The 17,609-nt window shown below is 51.3% G+C and overlaps 1 protein-coding gene across 2 annotated transcripts in view; it reads left to right on the top strand.

The window, feature by feature from the left end:
- Positions 1-17,609, top strand: part of Abcc8 (ATP binding cassette subfamily C member 8) — a 76,879-nt gene continuing 59,270 nt past the window's right edge. The window contains exons 1-6 of one of the 2 annotated variants that reach the window (XM_075953021.1): positions 1-245; positions 1,440-1,581; positions 5,313-5,434; positions 10,930-11,096; positions 13,328-13,570; positions 14,353-14,541. In XM_075953021.1, coding sequence (XP_075809136.1) covers positions 98-245; positions 1,440-1,581; positions 5,313-5,434; positions 10,930-11,096; positions 13,328-13,570; positions 14,353-14,541 — 1,011 coding nt within the window. In that variant the 5' untranslated portion in view covers positions 1-97. The remainder of the gene's footprint in view (positions 246-1,439; positions 1,582-5,312; positions 5,435-10,929; positions 11,097-13,327; positions 13,571-14,352; positions 14,542-17,609) is intronic. The other variant, XM_075953020.1, reaches the window with a different exon arrangement.

Here is a 17,609-nt window from a genome sequence, read left to right as displayed (position 1 = left end):
ACGGGGCGGAGCGGGCCATGCAGGAGGCCTGGGAGCTGCGAAGAACAGAGGCGCGGGAGGCGCGTGGAGCCCGGACCGAGCCCGTGCGCGCGCCGCCATGCCCTTGGCCTTCTGCGGCACCGAGAACCACTCGGCCGCCTACCGGGTGGACCAGGGAGTCCTCAACAACGGCTGCTTCGTGGACGCGCTCAATGTGGTCCCGCACGTCTTCCTGCTCTTCATCACCTTTCCCATCCTCTTCATCGGTGAGCGCGCCGCAGCGGAGGAGGGCGGGAGGGCGCGCGGCCTGGGGTTGGAGCGCGGCCCCGGCGGTCCGGCACCCGCTCGCCAGTCTCCCTAGGTTCTCTGCTCTGCGTCTCCACTCTTGTACCCTTCCCCCATCCCTGAACCCGCGCCGAACAAAACGGGCACTCACGACTCAAGGGGTCCCCAAGTTTTGTCACTGCAGCACCTGACCAGGGATGAGGCCCCGCACGAGCCGTGAGGGGGGTCGGCCACACCCTGAATGGTGCAGCGGCGGGAGCCGGGTCACCCCTTTCCCAGGCTCGCACTGTCACCGCCGAAGCGGGACTCTGACGGGAGCGCAGGCTGCAGCAGGGGAGGTTGGTGGTGAAGGCCCGCGAGCCCCGCTCTGTCCCGGCGTGAATGGACCGTGTGCAGAAGCTTCTCCTGGGCCCGGGATCTAGTGCACGCTGGGCGATGAGATAGACTGGAGGTGCCGGTACCCCAGTACTCCACAGAGCGCGAATCTTTGGAGTGCAACTTCCCCAGGACCATAGATCAGCTTGGGTGGGATTTAGCAACCCAGAGCACTTGCCAGAAAGTGGTCTACAAACTTGGGCGCCCCAGTCAGGACAATCCTCTTCACTCTAGTCTCCTCCTCTCCCAAGACCTTGATTCCTCCCAGGCCAATCAGCTCTCTTCACGGAGGGTGTTGACGTGATTCCTCAAATGTTCATTTACTTTAATTAAGAGAAACAACCACTCTTAAAAATCCTTTGGGGAAGAAGGGCGAGGTGGTCATCAGACTGATTAGTAAGAAGTTGCTGAACTGGGCTACCCTGACAACCCCGGTTCTTGGGAGGTGGAGGCAGGAGGATTGAGAATTTAAAGTCATCCTCAGCTACAGAGGAAGTTCAAGGTTAATGTGGGCAACATTAGACCTGTCTCAAAAATAAAAAGCTGCTGCAGAAGGAATTTGCTAGTTACTGATAAAGATAAATGCTTAGCTAGAAATAGAATACATGCCTACATGTGTATCAGAAATGAAGCAGAATGGATGACCTGTCTCACAAGGGTTCCGTGGGCTACTGTTTAGGACCATGCTGCGGTCCAGGCTTAGACATTTAGTTCATCTGCTTGGCCATGCAGAAGTAGGATTTGAATATACACTCCCTATCCCCACGGTGGTCCTCCTACCTCTGCATATTTCCTCGCAGGATGGGGCAGCCAGAGCTCCAAGGTGCACATCCACCACAGCACCTGGCTCCACTTCCCAGGGCACAACCTACGTTGGATCCTGACCTTCATTCTGCTCTTTGTCCTTGTGTGTGAGATCGCTGAGGGTATCCTGTCCGACGGGTAAGTGAGTGAATGAGGAGGGAGTGGATCGGCTCCAGGGAACTTCTGGGAAAGCCCAGGGAGACCCTCTCTGTGCCTGATCACATGCCTTACACAAATCAGTACCATGACTATTAGATCCCATAACCCTTCGTCTGATGTGACCTGTGCCAAGCCCTAGACAGACACGAAGCGCAGTCAGGAGGATAAAGGGAAGGCAGATTTCTGTAACCGGCCCCTTTAAAACCATTCTAGAGCTTGTCAGAGTGTCCCCAGCTGCTGTGGATAACGCCTGGTCTCTTCCTCAAGTGTCTGAAGTGGGTGAGAGGACAGTTCAGCATGTCACTTGTTCTCACTGAAGCCGTTTCCTTGGTCCTCATTTGTTTGTGAGATTCAGTCCCTGGATTCTCCTGGCACTCATGTTTGTCACCATACAGTCCCGCCGACCTTTGACCCCATTCTTCTCCTCACTTCTGCAGATCAGAACGTGTGTTCAGGTCTCAGTTTGCAAAGCTGTCAGGAAGACTCCATGGGTGTCTGGTGACATCTTCAGTGTTGGTCCTCATTGTATTCACAGTGCAGGGCACCCCAAAGCTCTGCCCAGAGAGCTCCATAAAATGATACCACAAGGACAAGGTCTGGGAGGAGAGGAGAAGGCAGTGTTAGACGGGTTCCATGGTGGAGGGGGCTCTGGAGCTGAGCCCAGAGCGGTGACAAGTGTTCTGATGGGCAGAGGAAGGCGTTAAGGAGCAGAGAGACTATGACCCAGGAGGAAGAGGGACAAAGCGCAGGTGCACCGGGCTTGCGCACAATCTTGATTTGAGACCCAGAGGACAGCTTGATGTGTGGAGATGGCCTTGGGCTCCAGGCTAGCTGTCGGGGGCAGGAGGGGTGGAGAATGCTGAAGCAGTTGCCATGTTGAAGGGAGCCATGGGACTGAGGCTGAAAATCAGATCTAGGACTCAAGAGAAAGCGTTTGGATGGCGCCTGCCTGTCTGAGTTGGACTTGACTCTTAGTTTTGAGCCCAATAGAGATGCCCTCAGCACAGCACTCCTGAGAAGCCAAAGACCTTGTTGGTGAAGCCAGAGGCAGGCCAGGTCAGATAGGTGATCGTTGACTGCAGCGGGCTCAGAAAGCCACACGGGGGGATGTGGAGCAGCCATCTTTAAGACAGAATGGAGAAGTCAGGGAGCCTCAGAGACTGTTTCAGGTGGACATTGGGCTGGAGCATCTGAGGTCCAGCTCACCTGAGCTGTAGTTAGTCCTGTCACCTCCTGCTCCCTAGGCATCCAGGTGTTGGCACTAATGTCTTGCCTTGCCTCCTCGAGGCATTGTGTCCTGCTGCTGACCAAAGCCTTCCAGGCCAACAAGAATACCATAAAGTGTGCTTATGCTTAGTAGCCAGGGACCAGTCAGTACCCCTGCCTCAAGACCCTTCCAAACTGTCACTGGGTACCTAGGAAGGGTACTTGTGAGCCCTTGGGCCAGGAATACCCCTAGGTTATAATTGACTGACAGGAAAATACCCCACTGAAGATAAGGGGGGCCCAGACCCTGCTCAGTGCCAGCTGTGGGAATTGATGTCACTCCTTACCTTCCCGTACCTTGCGGTTTCTACCTGTGAAAAAACGAGAACTGGAGCCCTCACTTGCCTCTCTGGGGAACAGGGTCCTGAGTCCAGCCTTAGAGCCTGGAGCAGAAGATGCATTCCCAGGACACGGGCACTGGAAGGAAGTAGCCCAGACACCTGCGTGCCAGGCCCACCGAGTGTGTCTCCTCCAAGGCACAGTGCGTCTCCAGCAGGATTCTGGGCTCCTGGTTTTTGGGGAGGTCATCCCTGATTCAGCAAGTGTGAGGAAGGAACACGAGGGGCCAGATGGGTGAGGTGATAGACCTGCCCTGTGGTTCCCCATTTCCACACTGAACTCAGGCGTATTTAGTGACTGCCTGAGGTGTCTTGAATCTGTAGTGATGCCGCCTCCTCAGGAGCTTGAGCCTGTGAGTTCATTCAGAGCAGCCAAAGCTTGCAGGGTGATGAGGGGGCGGGGATGAGGCGAGTGCTTTCCCAAATTGCCCTACACGCGATAGACATAAAGAAAACTTTTACCTAATTTCTTTGCTATTTCTTTCCGAGTCACTCAGAAAAACATTTAAGACTGATTCTAACTGATACGGTGGCATAATTGTTCCAATTACCGTTAATATTAAATTCATTCTAACATTATTCCTAGCACAGAGGCAAGAGTTCTGAAGCCCCCTCACCCAGACAGTGATTGTCCTCTGCATTTTCTCCTTTGCGTCTCCTCTCTTAGCAAGACGTTTTACTGAGAATATCAAGGTGAAAGGACATCAGTTAACAGACTCATTTAACAAGAAATGGGAAAACTACCTTTGCAGGGACTCAGCCTCTCCCCACTGCTCTGCGGGTCAGCCACCCCTTCCTCACTGTTCCAAGTATCCCGTAAGAAGGAAGGAGCAAGCTTGGAAAGCCGTGTTCCAGCCGTGCCTCTTCCTTACAGGGAGGTCATGCTCTACAGACTTGACTTTAGCACTTCAGTAACCAGAACCGCACGGCCACCCTCAGACTAACCCCTGGAAAAGGGTATAGAATTGGTAGCCTGCTTCAGCTGATCATCTTATAGCTCTTTTGGTAATTTGTGAATCTTTGTCGAACAACAAGGGGAGGATGTTGTTTGCAAATAGCCCGTGGTGGTTCCATGCCTGCACTTGGACCTCCCCAGAGGCCCCAGACGTCTGGCATGGTACTCTATTCCTTATGGCACGAGTCCTCTGCTGAGCAAATATTTGTCCCTTCAGAGCGCAGCCTGGTTCCACACCCTCTGGGGTGTTTCCCCTAGTTGCCCACCCCTTCTTTGCCCTCCCTCAGCCTTCAGGTCTTACATCTGGAGTAGCCCTTCCGTGGATTGTTGAGCTCTGGTCTTTGCTTACTTTCTCCAGGGTAAGGGCGCTTGGCCTGCTGGATCCAGCAAAAGATAAAAAAAAGGACATTTCTGAGGCAGGAGGCTGAAATGGACCCTTTGGGAATGCAGAGGGTTTCCAGCACTGCTGGTGTAGAAAGAACAGGTTGGGTGGTGCTAGAGAGGTTGCTGGAGGCCCTGTCGCCTGGGACTTTAGCGCTGGACTGGACTGGGTCTCTGGTTTGTTGTCTGTAGGAAGACCATGGTCAGGAGAGCTAAGGCAACCCTCCGCACTTCTTGGCTGAAGCTGAGGTCTGAGAGGACAATGTGTATTGTCACCATGCCTGCCTCCTGCCAGCACTGAGGCCTTTGTGGTCAAAGCAGGAGGGTACTATCTAGTAGTCTCTGCCCTCCAGCCCAGAGAAAGAGGGCAAAGGTGCGGTCTTGGACATATGACTTAGCCAATCTGTGCCTCAGTTCCCTTGGTTATAGAATAGGGTGACTGGGTGTCCACATCATGGGAGCTTCATTAAACAATTAACTACTCATTGGATCATGTTCGGCATGGGGCATATACTGAGAAACATGGACCGCCATCAGCACCATCAGTACAGTGCTTGCAGACACTCTCGGTGCTTACCTGTGCCACTCACGTTAAACGGGCTGTTTGGGATCCAGGCCGGGATACAAAACTACCAGCATATGGTCATCCAGGCCATGGTTATCCGAGGCCCTACTGTGTGCTGAGCAGGAAGCATAAGCCCTGTGCTGCTCTCCTGGGTGCTGGCCTCATCCACATCCTCTCTGATTTTCTCTTTCTTCTCCCATCCCAGGGTGACAGAATCCCGCCACCTCCACTTGTACATGCCCGCTGGGATGGCGTTCATGGCTGCCATCACATCTGTGGTCTACTATCATAACATCGAGACCTCCAACTTCCCCAAGCTTTTGATTGGTAAGGATGGGGAAGGCCTTTCCGCCAGCATTCCCTGTGCACTTACTCCAGGCACCAACCCAGGCTGGGAGTCAGAAGGAAAAGAGGTCTCTGCCTCCACAGAGCAGAGGTCTGGAGGAGGAGGCAGAGGGGCAAAGATAGTGGATCAGCCAAGGAATGGGTGCTGAGGATGCGATGGAGACAAGCAAGTTTGTGCAGGAGGAGGGTGGTGGGTGTGGTTGTCTGTGCAGGGTGGTCAGGGAAGCTCCAAGTGGAGTCAGCCTGCAGAGGTCTTCTGATCTGAACGTGCCTGGCAGTGAGGGCAACGTGGCCAAGCCCAGTGAGCAAGGCCCCCTGTGGAAATCTGGAGCTGACTCCCAGGGGTAAGGCCAGTGAGATGGCCCCAGGGTAGGAGATAAGGGCAAGCTGTGGATCGGAGTTTCGGGCTTGTGGGATTAGAGATGTCACTGGACCATCAACTCCAGGTCAAGTGTGCGGTTAAGTAAATGAGCCGTGTGTTTGGGGGAGGGAGGGAGATGTGTTCAGCAGATGTGGGTTTATGGATGGCACCTAATGCCTGAGCCTGGATGAGCTCTCATGGGGAGCGGGGAAAGGCTTGAGGCCGCCTGACTCTTAGACACTCAGGAAGGAGTAAAGGCTTGCAGCTTCTGACATGGATGACTGACCGGGGTTCCAGGCAGAAACAGCAGCCATGCCGCCTGCCCTTCTTGGAGTGTGCAGCCTGGGCTGGGCTCTATGCCCATAGCTCCCATGGTCTGTCTCACTGATGTCCACAGTAGCTTTGCTGGAGCTGTAGCTTCCCAATGTTGCATACAGATATGAAACAGAAAGGTTTAAAACAACACCAGCAAACACTCACTGAGCGTTTCCTTCATGTCACACTCTGTACTATGCATCTTAAGCCTTGTTGCAGCCCTATCAGGTGGGTCCCACTGTGGTTTTCCTTCCACAGAGCAGAAGCCTGCGCTCAGGGGTTCAGTGACTTGGTCTAGGCTACCCAGATACTCAGGCTGCCTCATGAAAATCAAGCAACTGAGCAGGCTTCTGTCTGCTTCTGAGGGTCCTCAAAGCTGTACGTGTAGATCTGCTACTGTGTAGCCTACAGTCGTTTGCAGTTACAGTCTATGGCCAGGCTGTGCCTCTGGTGGTCCGTCAGCAAGTCACGGATGTTCATAGTCACAGTGTGTAATAGACACTAGAATCTGAGCTCTCTGTGCTCTGTCAGTGACGTGGCTGTCTTGTCTTGATGCAGGCCACGTTTTCTAATATCTATGCACAGGCCTGCCTTCCCATATTAGGTGTGAAGCTCCATCAGGATCCTCCAGCTGTGGCCCTGCCCCCAGGACCCCATGTGAATGAATCCAGTATGCCTGGATTAGCACCCAGAAGGCAGATGTTAGCTCCACGCTTCAGAGAGCAGTCCCCAAGAGAACCCTCCACTTATAATGGATCACCAGAGTCAGGTTAAGCAGAATCTTGCAAACACTGTCGGCACCTGAAAGCCAGCCTCCTCATTTCCTAGCAAGTGCCTGGTTCTGTCTTGGGAGCGCAAATCATCACTATGGGTGGGTCCGTGCTTCCCAAGAAACCGATGACTTCTCCCATTTCCCAGGCTCCCCTGGTTGGAGTTTTGCCCCCAGGAGAAGCTCTACAGTTCCAGAAATTCTAGATTGGGTGAAAGGGGGTGCTGAGCTGTGGGGATAGAGGACAATTCATGGAAAAACCGCCCCCCCCTTCGAAGGCCCACATCTGGTCACCAGTCTGGAGTCCCACAAGAGGGTAAATCATGATACAGCTTAAACTATTCCATACAATGTAATTCTGGGGCCCCAAGAAAGACAAGAACAGAGAACTGGAACTCACAGCAAAGAGAGAAGGGCTCCAGGCAGAGCTGAGGATGTGTGCAAAGGCCCTGAGGAGCCGAGAACACAAAGGGATCTGAGAAAGAGTGGCTGGAGTAGGGAAGTCAGGGAGAAGACCATCGGCAGGCTGCAGGCCTCATAGAGGTCCTGGTCCTCTCTCGGGAGCAATGAGCAGTTGTTTGCCTTTGGTCTTGGTTGTGGTTGCTATTGTGGTTGTTGTATTCTTGTTTGTTCATCTTATTTTTGTGACAAGGTCTTCCTGTGCAGCCCTGACTGACCTTGGGCAAGGTTCTCTCGCCTCTTTTTGGGTTTTGTGTGGTGTGTGTGTGTGTGTGTGTGTGCTCATGTGTATGTAACATAGTGCTGACCATGTTAGCCATTGCGTGTGCATTGCTGTGGAACATTTACACAGCCACGCAGCCATCACCACTGTCCTTCTCTAGGACTTTCCCAAACCAAAGCGCTAAACTCTTTAAACATTAACACCTTCCCTCTCCCTTCCCTAGCCCATGGACCTAGCACTCAACTCTCTGATTTTATTAAGGACTTTTTATCCTTTTTTATTATTTTAGTTAGGATTTCTATTACTGTGAAGAGACACAGTGACCACGGTAACTCTTATAAAGGAAAACATTTAACTGGGGCTGGCTTACAGTTTCAGAGGTTTCATCCATTATCATCATGGCTGGAAGCGTGGTGGCATGCAGGCAGACATGGTGCTGCAGAGGTGTCTGGGAGTTCTACATCCAGGTCGGCAGACAGCAGGAAGTGAGTGTGTGACACACTAGGCCAGGCTTGAGCTTCTGAAAGCCCACTCCCAGTGACACATTTCCTCAAGGCTACATCTACCCCAACAAAGCTACACCTGCTAATAGTGCCACACTTATGAACCTATGGGAGCCAATTTCCTTCAGACCATCACAGTAACTTCACTTAGTTATTATTATTAAGTGTCCTCTGTCCATATTGTAGCCTGTGCCAGAACTTCCTTCCTCTGGGACTGAGTGATATCCCATTATCTGGCTATGGCACATCTTGCTGTTCATTCGTCTGCCGGTGGACATTTGGGTTTCTTCCCTGCCGTTACTATTATTGTTACTATTGTGGAGGGCTCTTTGCTTTGGTTCTTTTCATTTTGCTTTTGTTTTAGTCGTTTGTAGTTTTTTTTTTTTTGAGACAGGATCTCATGTTGATCAGTTTAGTTTCAAATTCAGTATGTAGCTGAGGGTGGCTTTGAACCCCTGACCCACCTCCCAAGTACTAGGATTATAGTTAGAGGACCACACTCCTGGCTTTGAGTATTCTGAGCATCAGTTGTGGCCGTGGGTGCAGTGAGGGCTTCTGAACATGACCTCGTGTGGTTCTGTGAAGGCCAGGGTGGAGTAGAGGGAGAGCAGTGAATGGGTTCAGAATATGCAGGTGTACTATTCAGAACATGGCAGTGGAGGGGTGTGGCACTGAGGAGAAAACTGGGGAGAGGAGTCGGAGTATCGAGAGCCTAGAACTCCACCTCCCACTCACGCCTATGGCCAGGCTCCCGCTGCTCTCAGGCCAACACCAAGAAGCTGGTGGGTGAGGGCGGCTGTGCCCAGTGACAGGTTGGAGGTTGTCCTGTGGGAGGACACTCTCTGTGGGTGCGGGCGGCTGTGCCCAGTGACAGGTTGGAGGTTGTCCTGTGGGAGGACACTCTGGGCTCACCCTGGCTCCACCATTAATTTCCTCTGTGCCCTGGCAGAGGACACTCGGGCTCTTTGAACCTTGGTTTCCCATCCGGGTAGGAACACTAAGTCCTCCTTGGCTAAATCACAGACTTGTTATAGAATCCTAGGGATCAGACATGGGGGCACAGCTCAAGTCTCTGCCCCAGTAGGCGGCTCTCTCATCTGGGCAAAAGATACCCAACACATTGAAATAACCCATGCCAGGGATGGCCCCCAGCTGTGGATCCCCGTGGTCTGGAGCAGAGCACACATGAGGGGCCATCACCGCATTCCCCAGGGTCCTTTCCCTCTCTCCTTTTGCCCACACTCAGACCTGGTCACACGGTGAGGCCTGGTGTCTTGACCTGCTTCTCAGCCCACAACCAGGTCAAACAGAGCTCATCTTTTTCTCAGAGGCTGGCCTGACTGCTCGGGTGTAGGCGAGATACAAGCCTCCTTCACTCACTGTGGCTTGGTTTGTAATATGTCTAGGGACAAGGGGTGCTGGAGCTGCCTGAATCAACATCCCCTTTGGGACCGCTTACCTCGCTGTGTTTGGTTTGCTCTCACAAGTTAACAGTGACAAGTTGGCAGTTTATGGGGAAGGGTGAAGATTTAGGGCAGAATTCACCCAGGGCTTCTGAAGCAGATCAAATCTGAAATCCAGCTCTCATGAAAATGTCAACAGCCAATGCCCAAAGGGCAGCCATGCTACACGGCAGGCTCCCTGTACTAAACGATTTCTACACACAGCTCCCAAACACCTTTGGGCGGTTCTGTCACTGCCCCGTTGATGGATGTGGAAATTCAGGTCTCAGGGGGTTACAGTGCCATTTGACATTACAGTGTGGTATTGCCAGTCTACAAAATCTACACTTGGAGACTCTGCAGTGACAGAACCCATAGTGTTTTAGGTAAGTTTCTGATTTTGTGTTAGGCTGCATTCATGGCTATCCTGGGCCACAGGTTGAACGCACTTGGTGCTCTGTGGTTTACCGAGGCCATCCGCTGTCATGTGTAAATCTAGGTGAGTCTGGAGGCAGGGTTCCACCTCTAATCACTAAACTGCACTCTTCCATGGTGCTAACAGTCACTCTTTCTGTGTCCCCCATAGCCCCAGGTATCCAGGGAACATTACTGGGGTGTTGTGGGCTCCAGACTGAGGACAGAGATTGGCCCTTCACCTCCTGCCCATCACAAGCTGACAGTGAACATGCCTGATTCACCTCTGTGGGCCTCAGTGTCCTTATCTAAAACAACCAGGCTGGGTTGAAAGATCCTTACGATGTTCCCATATTTGGAATTCCACCTGAAGTCACCGTAGACTGGCGAGCCCAGCTCTGCTACTTAATGCCGCAGTGGCCTTGCATGGGTTACCCAGCATGGGTTAACCAGTGCCCTTGACTGGTTGAGACGAGCGTGACAAGCCACTTCCCTCTCAATGTTGTGGCAACATTTAAACACATGAGAAAACGTGTTTAAAGTGCTCACCTGGCTCAGTGCCTGTAACTTATAACTTAGCTGACTTTGAGAAGCTATTTCTCCATCCTTGTTATACGCCTGACCTGTTGGACTTAGGATATCAGTGTTTCTGAGCATGTCTGTAACAAGTGTTAAAATACCCATTCTGAATCTCCAAGCCACACTAGATCTGATAATGACTCATACTTGTAATCACAGCACTTGGAAAGTAGAAGTCAGAAAATTAGAAGTTCAATGACTTTCTCGGACACGTATGAGATCTGTCTCAAAAGTCAGCCCGTCTATTGGTTATCAGAGGGGTGCTGTGACAGTCATGCATGCACACCCCCTTATTAAAAATGGGCTTGAGCACCCCGTGCCTCCTGAGCATGCGTTCTCTCTTCCCACATGCTTGCATGCTTGTAGAGGCCCACAGTGCCGTGCTCAGGCAACCTCTCTTCTGTCCCCTCAGCGCTGCTCATCTATTGGACCTTGGCCTTCATCACGAAGACCATCAAGTTTGTCAAGTTCTATGACCATGCCATCGGCTTCTCTCAGCTGCGCTTCTGCCTCACGGGGCTTCTGGTGATTCTGTATGGAATGTTGCTGCTTGTGGAGGTCAACGTCATCAGGGTGAGGGTAAGCAGGGGAGTGGGAAGTGGTTCTGACCCCACGTGTGCTTTGCATGTGGGTGGGCGCTGCCGCCATCCAGCAGAGCTCAGAGACCTCGATGTCTTTACTGCCCTGGACAGGGCACTGAAACCATAGGTAGATTGCAGGGGAACCATTCCATCAGAGCCCAGCCTTCCACCCCATGTACCCAGAGAAAGAAGATGGCTTGACTCCCGTAGAGAAGAAGAAGCATAAGGGGCTGTTTTTCTCTGCTTCTTTTTTGAGGGGTAGGGATTCAGTGGAGCATTTGTGAGTGAGCAGAGGCCACTGGTCATGTGCCTTTTATGTTCTGTTTTGTTTGGTTCATTTTTTGAGACAAGGTCTCACTATGTAGCCCAGGATACCATCAAACTTTCTATCCTGCCTCAGCCTCCCGAGTGTCTACCTGTGTTCCTTGCTTTGTCTTCCTCTTTCTTCTCCACCTTAGAGTACACCTTCTCCTTGCCCTGGTCCTGTCCCCCACTCTCCCAGGTAACTCACACTAACAGCTTACTTACTTCCCGTATTATTTTTTATTAATAGGACATCATCCACATCTATCTAAACAACTATCTCTTTAGTGGTTTCCCTCAGTACAAATAATTAACTATGTTTATTCCTTCAATGCTTGTTTCATCAAAGTGAATCCTATTATATACGGTGTCACGCTCTTCTCCCCAGTATTTCTTAGAACTCCCTCCAAGCTTCCTGAAATGCAAGTCCAGTCTCTCAGTGGCTGCATGACATTCCACTATATAGATGAGGTATAATTGGTGCAGCCATCGTTCTGTGGGCGGGCGTTCACTAACAAGCTTCCCTCTCCATGTATTGCCACTCTGTCCTGCGGGGGAGACACCAAGGAAGGGAGCTGCTTACGCAAAGGGCATCTGCATGCATTTTCAAGTGAAGCCAGTGTTATTGATTGCTGCCATAAAGGTGTGAGCTACCCACAGTGAGTGACACAATCCTTTGCCTGCCCTCCAGCCCCTCCTGGTGGTGGTGGCCCTTTCTCACTTGGGTCTTCTGCTACTGCCAAAATACTTTTGAATGTGCCTATCAGGCTCCTCTGCTTTTAGCTCGTGGTCCCCAGGAAAGCCAACCTCGGTACATTCCTTCCCACAACTGATCCTCACAGAGACCCTGGGATGTACACCTCACTCCCTTTAATAATGTGTTAGACAATGTTTGTGAGCATGTGCAGGAGGTTTGAGCCAGGTCCTCATGACTTCAAGCTCTGCAAGCTCAGTAGGTGTTCGTTACTCTTACTGTTCTCTGACAGAGTAGCTAATAAATGCACCTTGCGGAAGTGAGGGTTTACTGTGGCTCGCTGTTTAAGGGTAGAGGCACTGGCAGGAAAGGCATGGTAGGCAGGAGTGTGAAGCAACTGGTCACACTGCATCCACAGTTAGGAAGCAGGGAGAAGTGAGTGTTGGCTGGTGTCTAGCTCATCTCTTTCTCTCCCTCTTTCTAAGAGCACTTTAAATTTATATTAAACATTATTTAAATTAGCAAGGCATAGTGGCACACACCTTTAATCTCAGCACTTAGGAGGCAGAGGCAGGCAGATCTCTGTGAATTCCAGGTCTACCTAATGAGTTACAGGCTAGCCAGAGCTACATAGTGAGACTCTTTCTCAAAGAAATGTGTTTTAGTTCCATGCATGCATGTGTGTCTGGGGATGACGGGGTGGGGGGCATTGTGTACATGCGTGCAGGTGCCTGGGGGAGACCATCGCATACCCTGGAGCTGAGGTCATAAACAGTTGTGAGCCACCTAGTTGTGTGCTTAGAACCAAACTGGAGTCTTCTGCAGGAGCTGCTCTTAACAACCGATTCCTCTCTCTAGCTGCTGCTTTCTCCTTTTTATTCGGTTGGGAGCACCAGTCCTGGAATGATGCTACCTACCCACGTGTAAGGTGGATTTTCCTCCTCAGTTAACCCAGTGTGGATATGCCCTACAGACATGCCCAGAGGCCTGTCTCCTAGGACATGCTGACAGTCAATATTAACCTTCACCCTGCACAAAACACAGTGGTGACCTCCATTCTTCCCTAGCCTCAGTGAACAGCCGCAAAGCACAGAGGCCCAGAAGGCCCTTTTCCTGGAGGCCATAGAGGGCCAAGTGCAGACCATCACGCCTAGACCCTGCTGGGTGGTGGGAAGGGGAGGAGTGGCACCCGCCCATCCTCCACCCCTGCCCTCCATCCGTATGCCCCACAGAGGTACATCTTCTTCAAGACTCCAAGGGAGGTGAAACCCCCTGAAGACCTGCAGGACCTGGGCGTGCGTTTTCTGCAGCCCTTTGTTAACCTCCTGTCAAAGGGGACCTACTGGTGGATGAACGCCTTCATCAAGACCGCCCACAAGAAGCCCATCGACCTGCGGGCCATCGGCAAGCTGCCCATTGCCATGAGAGCTCTCACCAACTACCAGCGACTCTGCGTGGCCTTTGATGCTCAGGCGGTCAGTGGGTCCAGTCACACCACCCGTCGCCTGCCTTCCCAGGGAGTCACAGCCAGGGATTTTGGAGGGCAGTAGGCCAAACTCCTGGGGATGGAAAGAGGCTCACCCTCAGTAGCAGGGGAGAATTCTAGGACCAAATATTCATAGGAAGGTCAGAGTGGGGATGGCCCTTACAGTTTAGGCCAGCATGTCCAAAACACTCACTGTCAAAATGGGGAAACTGAGGCTTGGTAAGGGATATGGCTTTATATGACTCGCGCTCTTCATTTTGAAGTACGGTAGCTGCAGTGATGGGGGTTTCCACCCAGTGTGGGAGGCAAGGTGTTGGCATGGTCTCTACCCTGTTTCTGCAAATTTGACCATGAGAAGGTCAGTTCTTGTCAGTAATGAGGAAACTGACGCCCTGAGAACCTCCATGCCCCGCCGGTAGCTCCGGACTCCCTGTCCAGTGTTCCTTCACTGTGTGTGCCTGGCACTCAGGGCAGTATTGAAACATGGTAATGAGTGAACATAGCAGGTGCCAATCCATCAAGATGGCGCTGTTCTGATCACATGACCCCCTCCCAGCCCTGTGACTTCATATGCCTCAGGCCTCAATTTTCCCATCTGACCTGCCCTGTCATAATTCATTGATACCATGATGTTCTACTGAAGTTTGCCTGTTCACAGACAGCATAGCTGCGGGGTTCCCCAGGCAACAGGATCTAGGGGTGATGGGATGAGGGGCTCTGCATGGCTGAACTCTCACCGACTCTGATCTGACTGTGGGACTCTCTCGGCAGCGGAAGGATACGCAGAGCCCACAGAGTGCCCAGGCCATCTGGAGGGCTCTCTGCCATGCCTTTGGGAGACGCCTGGTCCTCAGCAGCACATTCCGCATCCTGGCTGACCTTCTGGGCTTCGCCGGGCCACTCTGCATCTTTGGGATTGTGGACCACCTGGGGAAGGAGAACCATGTCTTCCAGCCCAAGGTGGGCCATCGTTGGGGCAGGGCTAGGCACCCTCTAGAAGGTTTGCCCACAACTGTCTTGTGCAGGTATACGTGTGAGCTATGTTAGTCGTGGCTGACTGGGTTGGGGTCTCTTCAGGAACATCCACTTCTAAAAGAGGCTCTGTGTCCAGTCGGCCGGAATGCTGTGAAGAAAGTCTGTGCCCCAAGAGATTGGAGGGGCCTGACTGTCAGCCCTCTGCCTTTAGTTTGAGAATCCTGGCTCTTGATGTTCTGTAGGGGCATCTAGGATGGCTGCTGATGCAGGAGAAACTGTGCCAATCCCATGGGCAGCCCTACTTCCTGCTCACGTTCCACTACCCCAGTTCTGTTAACATATTAGACTTTCCTCTTTGTTACTATCTCTTTCTTGGTTTTTGGAGACATGTTAAACTCTATGCAGTGGGACTCCTCTTGGACCCTGATCCTCCTGCCTCTGCACCTCCTAAAATGCTTGAGTTTGAAGGTGTGCACTGCCATGCTTAGCCTATAAAGCTTGTTACCTATCCAAGATACTTGAAACCCAGTAGACTACGTGATACTCAGTGGTCTTTTCTGCTCAGAAGGTGCCGCCACTGAAATGTTTTGGACAAGGCTATACATGTGTGTGTTTGTATGTGTGTGTGCGTATTATTATATTATATTAAAAACATATGATCTGAAGGGACCTATTAAGGCACCCAGGGGACCAACAAAAGCAGGAAGAGGGGCAGATGGGGTGAATATGAGCAAATTACTATGATGTATGATAATGTTGCAATGAAACCCATTTTTTTTTAATCAACTTGAAAACTAATGTTAAAAAGGGTTGAAGGGTCAGCAGTTACGAGTGTTTGTTGCTTTTTCAGAGGACCTGAGTTGTTTCCCAGTATGCATGTTAGGTAGCTCACAACCACCTGTAACTCCAGGAGTACCTGCATACATGCATGTGTGTGCATGTGCGTGCACACACACACACACTCACACACACACACACTCACACACACACGCACACACACACACACACACACACAGAATAACTCTGAAAGGAGTGTCAGAAGCCTCTTCTAGGAGTGGCTGAAGGCACTTGATTCTCTGCAGCCACCTGGGTGAAGATGGCCGCAGTGAGAAACTTTGTCCCCAGTGAGGTGCTGCCTTGTAAAATCCCAGTGACAAGTCTATTGTAACATTGCATACATACACAGGCCCTGGTGCTACTGAGAGTAATTAGGGCTCCTGATAGCTGGTGGTGCCCTGTATAATGTTTATTGTCCCCGAACACTGACCTTGCAGACAGCTGTTAATCCTCCAGAGATTTACAAAGTTTTCTCCAAACATAATTAGTCCACAGAGTACTTCTGAGTCTGAAATCCCAGACAGACCCAGTCTGCGGGTCTGACTTACCCAGAATACATTTATTGATCCTAACGTTTGCTGGCTCTAGGCAGGGCTGTGGGGTCCTGGAGAATTACGATCACGATCATTAGCAACAGTGCTCACCTAGCGTCCAGCTAGGACACATACCTGGCTGTAGGCATTTCCCACATTCTTGTTTAATCCCTAAAGGAACCCTTTGGGATGGGTAAAGGGGGATGGGCCATGTGTATATTGAGATATAATTTTCATGACATGTAATTCATGGGATAGACACTCTTTTTCCTGTTTGCAGACGAGAACCGTGGCACTGAGCCAGGCTAAGTAACTTTCCTCAGGGTCTCTCAGCCATATCTAACAGCCTGAGAATTTGAACCCTGCTGTCTTGCTCTGAAGTATGGACTCTCAAGCCATGACACCAAGATGACTATTACTATCAGACTGTCACCGTGGCTCCAAGGATTGTGAAATCCAATGAGGGAGAAATCTAAATAAACTATCTATAGCTACGTATGACTTTGAGGGGGAACATAAACAGCCTTGCTACATAGTAAGGCCCTGTCCCCCCCCCCCCAACCCCAAGAGAACGGTAATTGAATTTCTCAAGCGAGAAACTGTATTAGCCAAGTAGGGACTTTTTTTTTTGTCTGTTTGTTTTGCTTATTTAGCTTTTGATGCTTTTGGAGGCCTTTTCTGGGTATAAATTTTCCCCTTTTTATTACAGTGTGTGTGTGTGTGTGTGTGTGTGTGTATACACACGTGCATGCGCATACACCATGTCATACATGTCGGGGACAGAGGACAACTTACTGTAATCAGTTCTCTTCTACCACATGAGTTTTCTGAGCCATCTCCCTGGCCTCTTTTTCTGGCCTTTGGAGCCTCTGGCTTTTACCAGGAGAGAGCGGGAGCTTATTTCTCTGCCCCCAGCAGTGGCATCTCCAGCTTTAGTCTGGCCATAGACAACCTCAGAATCCTCCACCTTCTCTATTCTGCATGTTAGGGGGAAATAGCCCAGACAAGAGCCCCCATTGGCTTGGCAACCATCTTCCTGTGTTTCCCCACTCTTGGGGAATGTCTTCTAAGGAGAAAGCACCCCATGGAGATGGTGGGAGCGGCCCTGAGAAGGTTGTTCCTGGACCTGCCTCCCTGTCTCAGCCCCAGGGCTGGCTAGGGTTTATTGCCTTCTTGATGGAGTGCGCTTATCGGCACACAGATCCCTGGGACAGATGGCTCTGCCTCAGTGGCAGCAGGTATTATCAGATTTAATACTTGTTCCCTACTGCACAAATGCAATCAGCAAATTTCCGACATAGAAACAGAGTTGAGAGTAAACACAGCCCTAGCCTCTGGAACGCTCTAGCTCTCCAGCCCAAGGTTGCCTCCTGCATTTAATTCTCACTTGGGCATCAGAGCTCAGAAAATGTTGGAAGAGCTCTTTCCGTGCAGCTGTTTGTTCTTTCTCCTTCCACGCAACTCGGTCCCAAACCAACGTTGTTGGGGTCGTTAGGTGTGGGGACAAGGGGGAAGCTAGCACAAGGCTTCAGCCCATGTCCAGCCTGCTCTAGTCTGCAGAGTTGGCACCCGCTGTTGACGCTGTCAGCAGCTGTCTGTCCCTGCTTCCCTTCTAGGGCACACAATTGTCAAGGAACAGGCTGCCTTTGGCATCCAGAAGGATAAGCAGTTTTGATTTGCTCT

Source organism: Microtus pennsylvanicus, chromosome 18 (genome assembly GCF_037038515.1).
Source record: "Microtus pennsylvanicus isolate mMicPen1 chromosome 18, mMicPen1.hap1, whole genome shotgun sequence".
Classification (NCBI taxonomy): domain Eukaryota; kingdom Metazoa; phylum Chordata; class Mammalia; order Rodentia; family Cricetidae; genus Microtus; species Microtus pennsylvanicus.
This window is presented reverse-complemented; position numbering and strand designations above follow the sequence as displayed.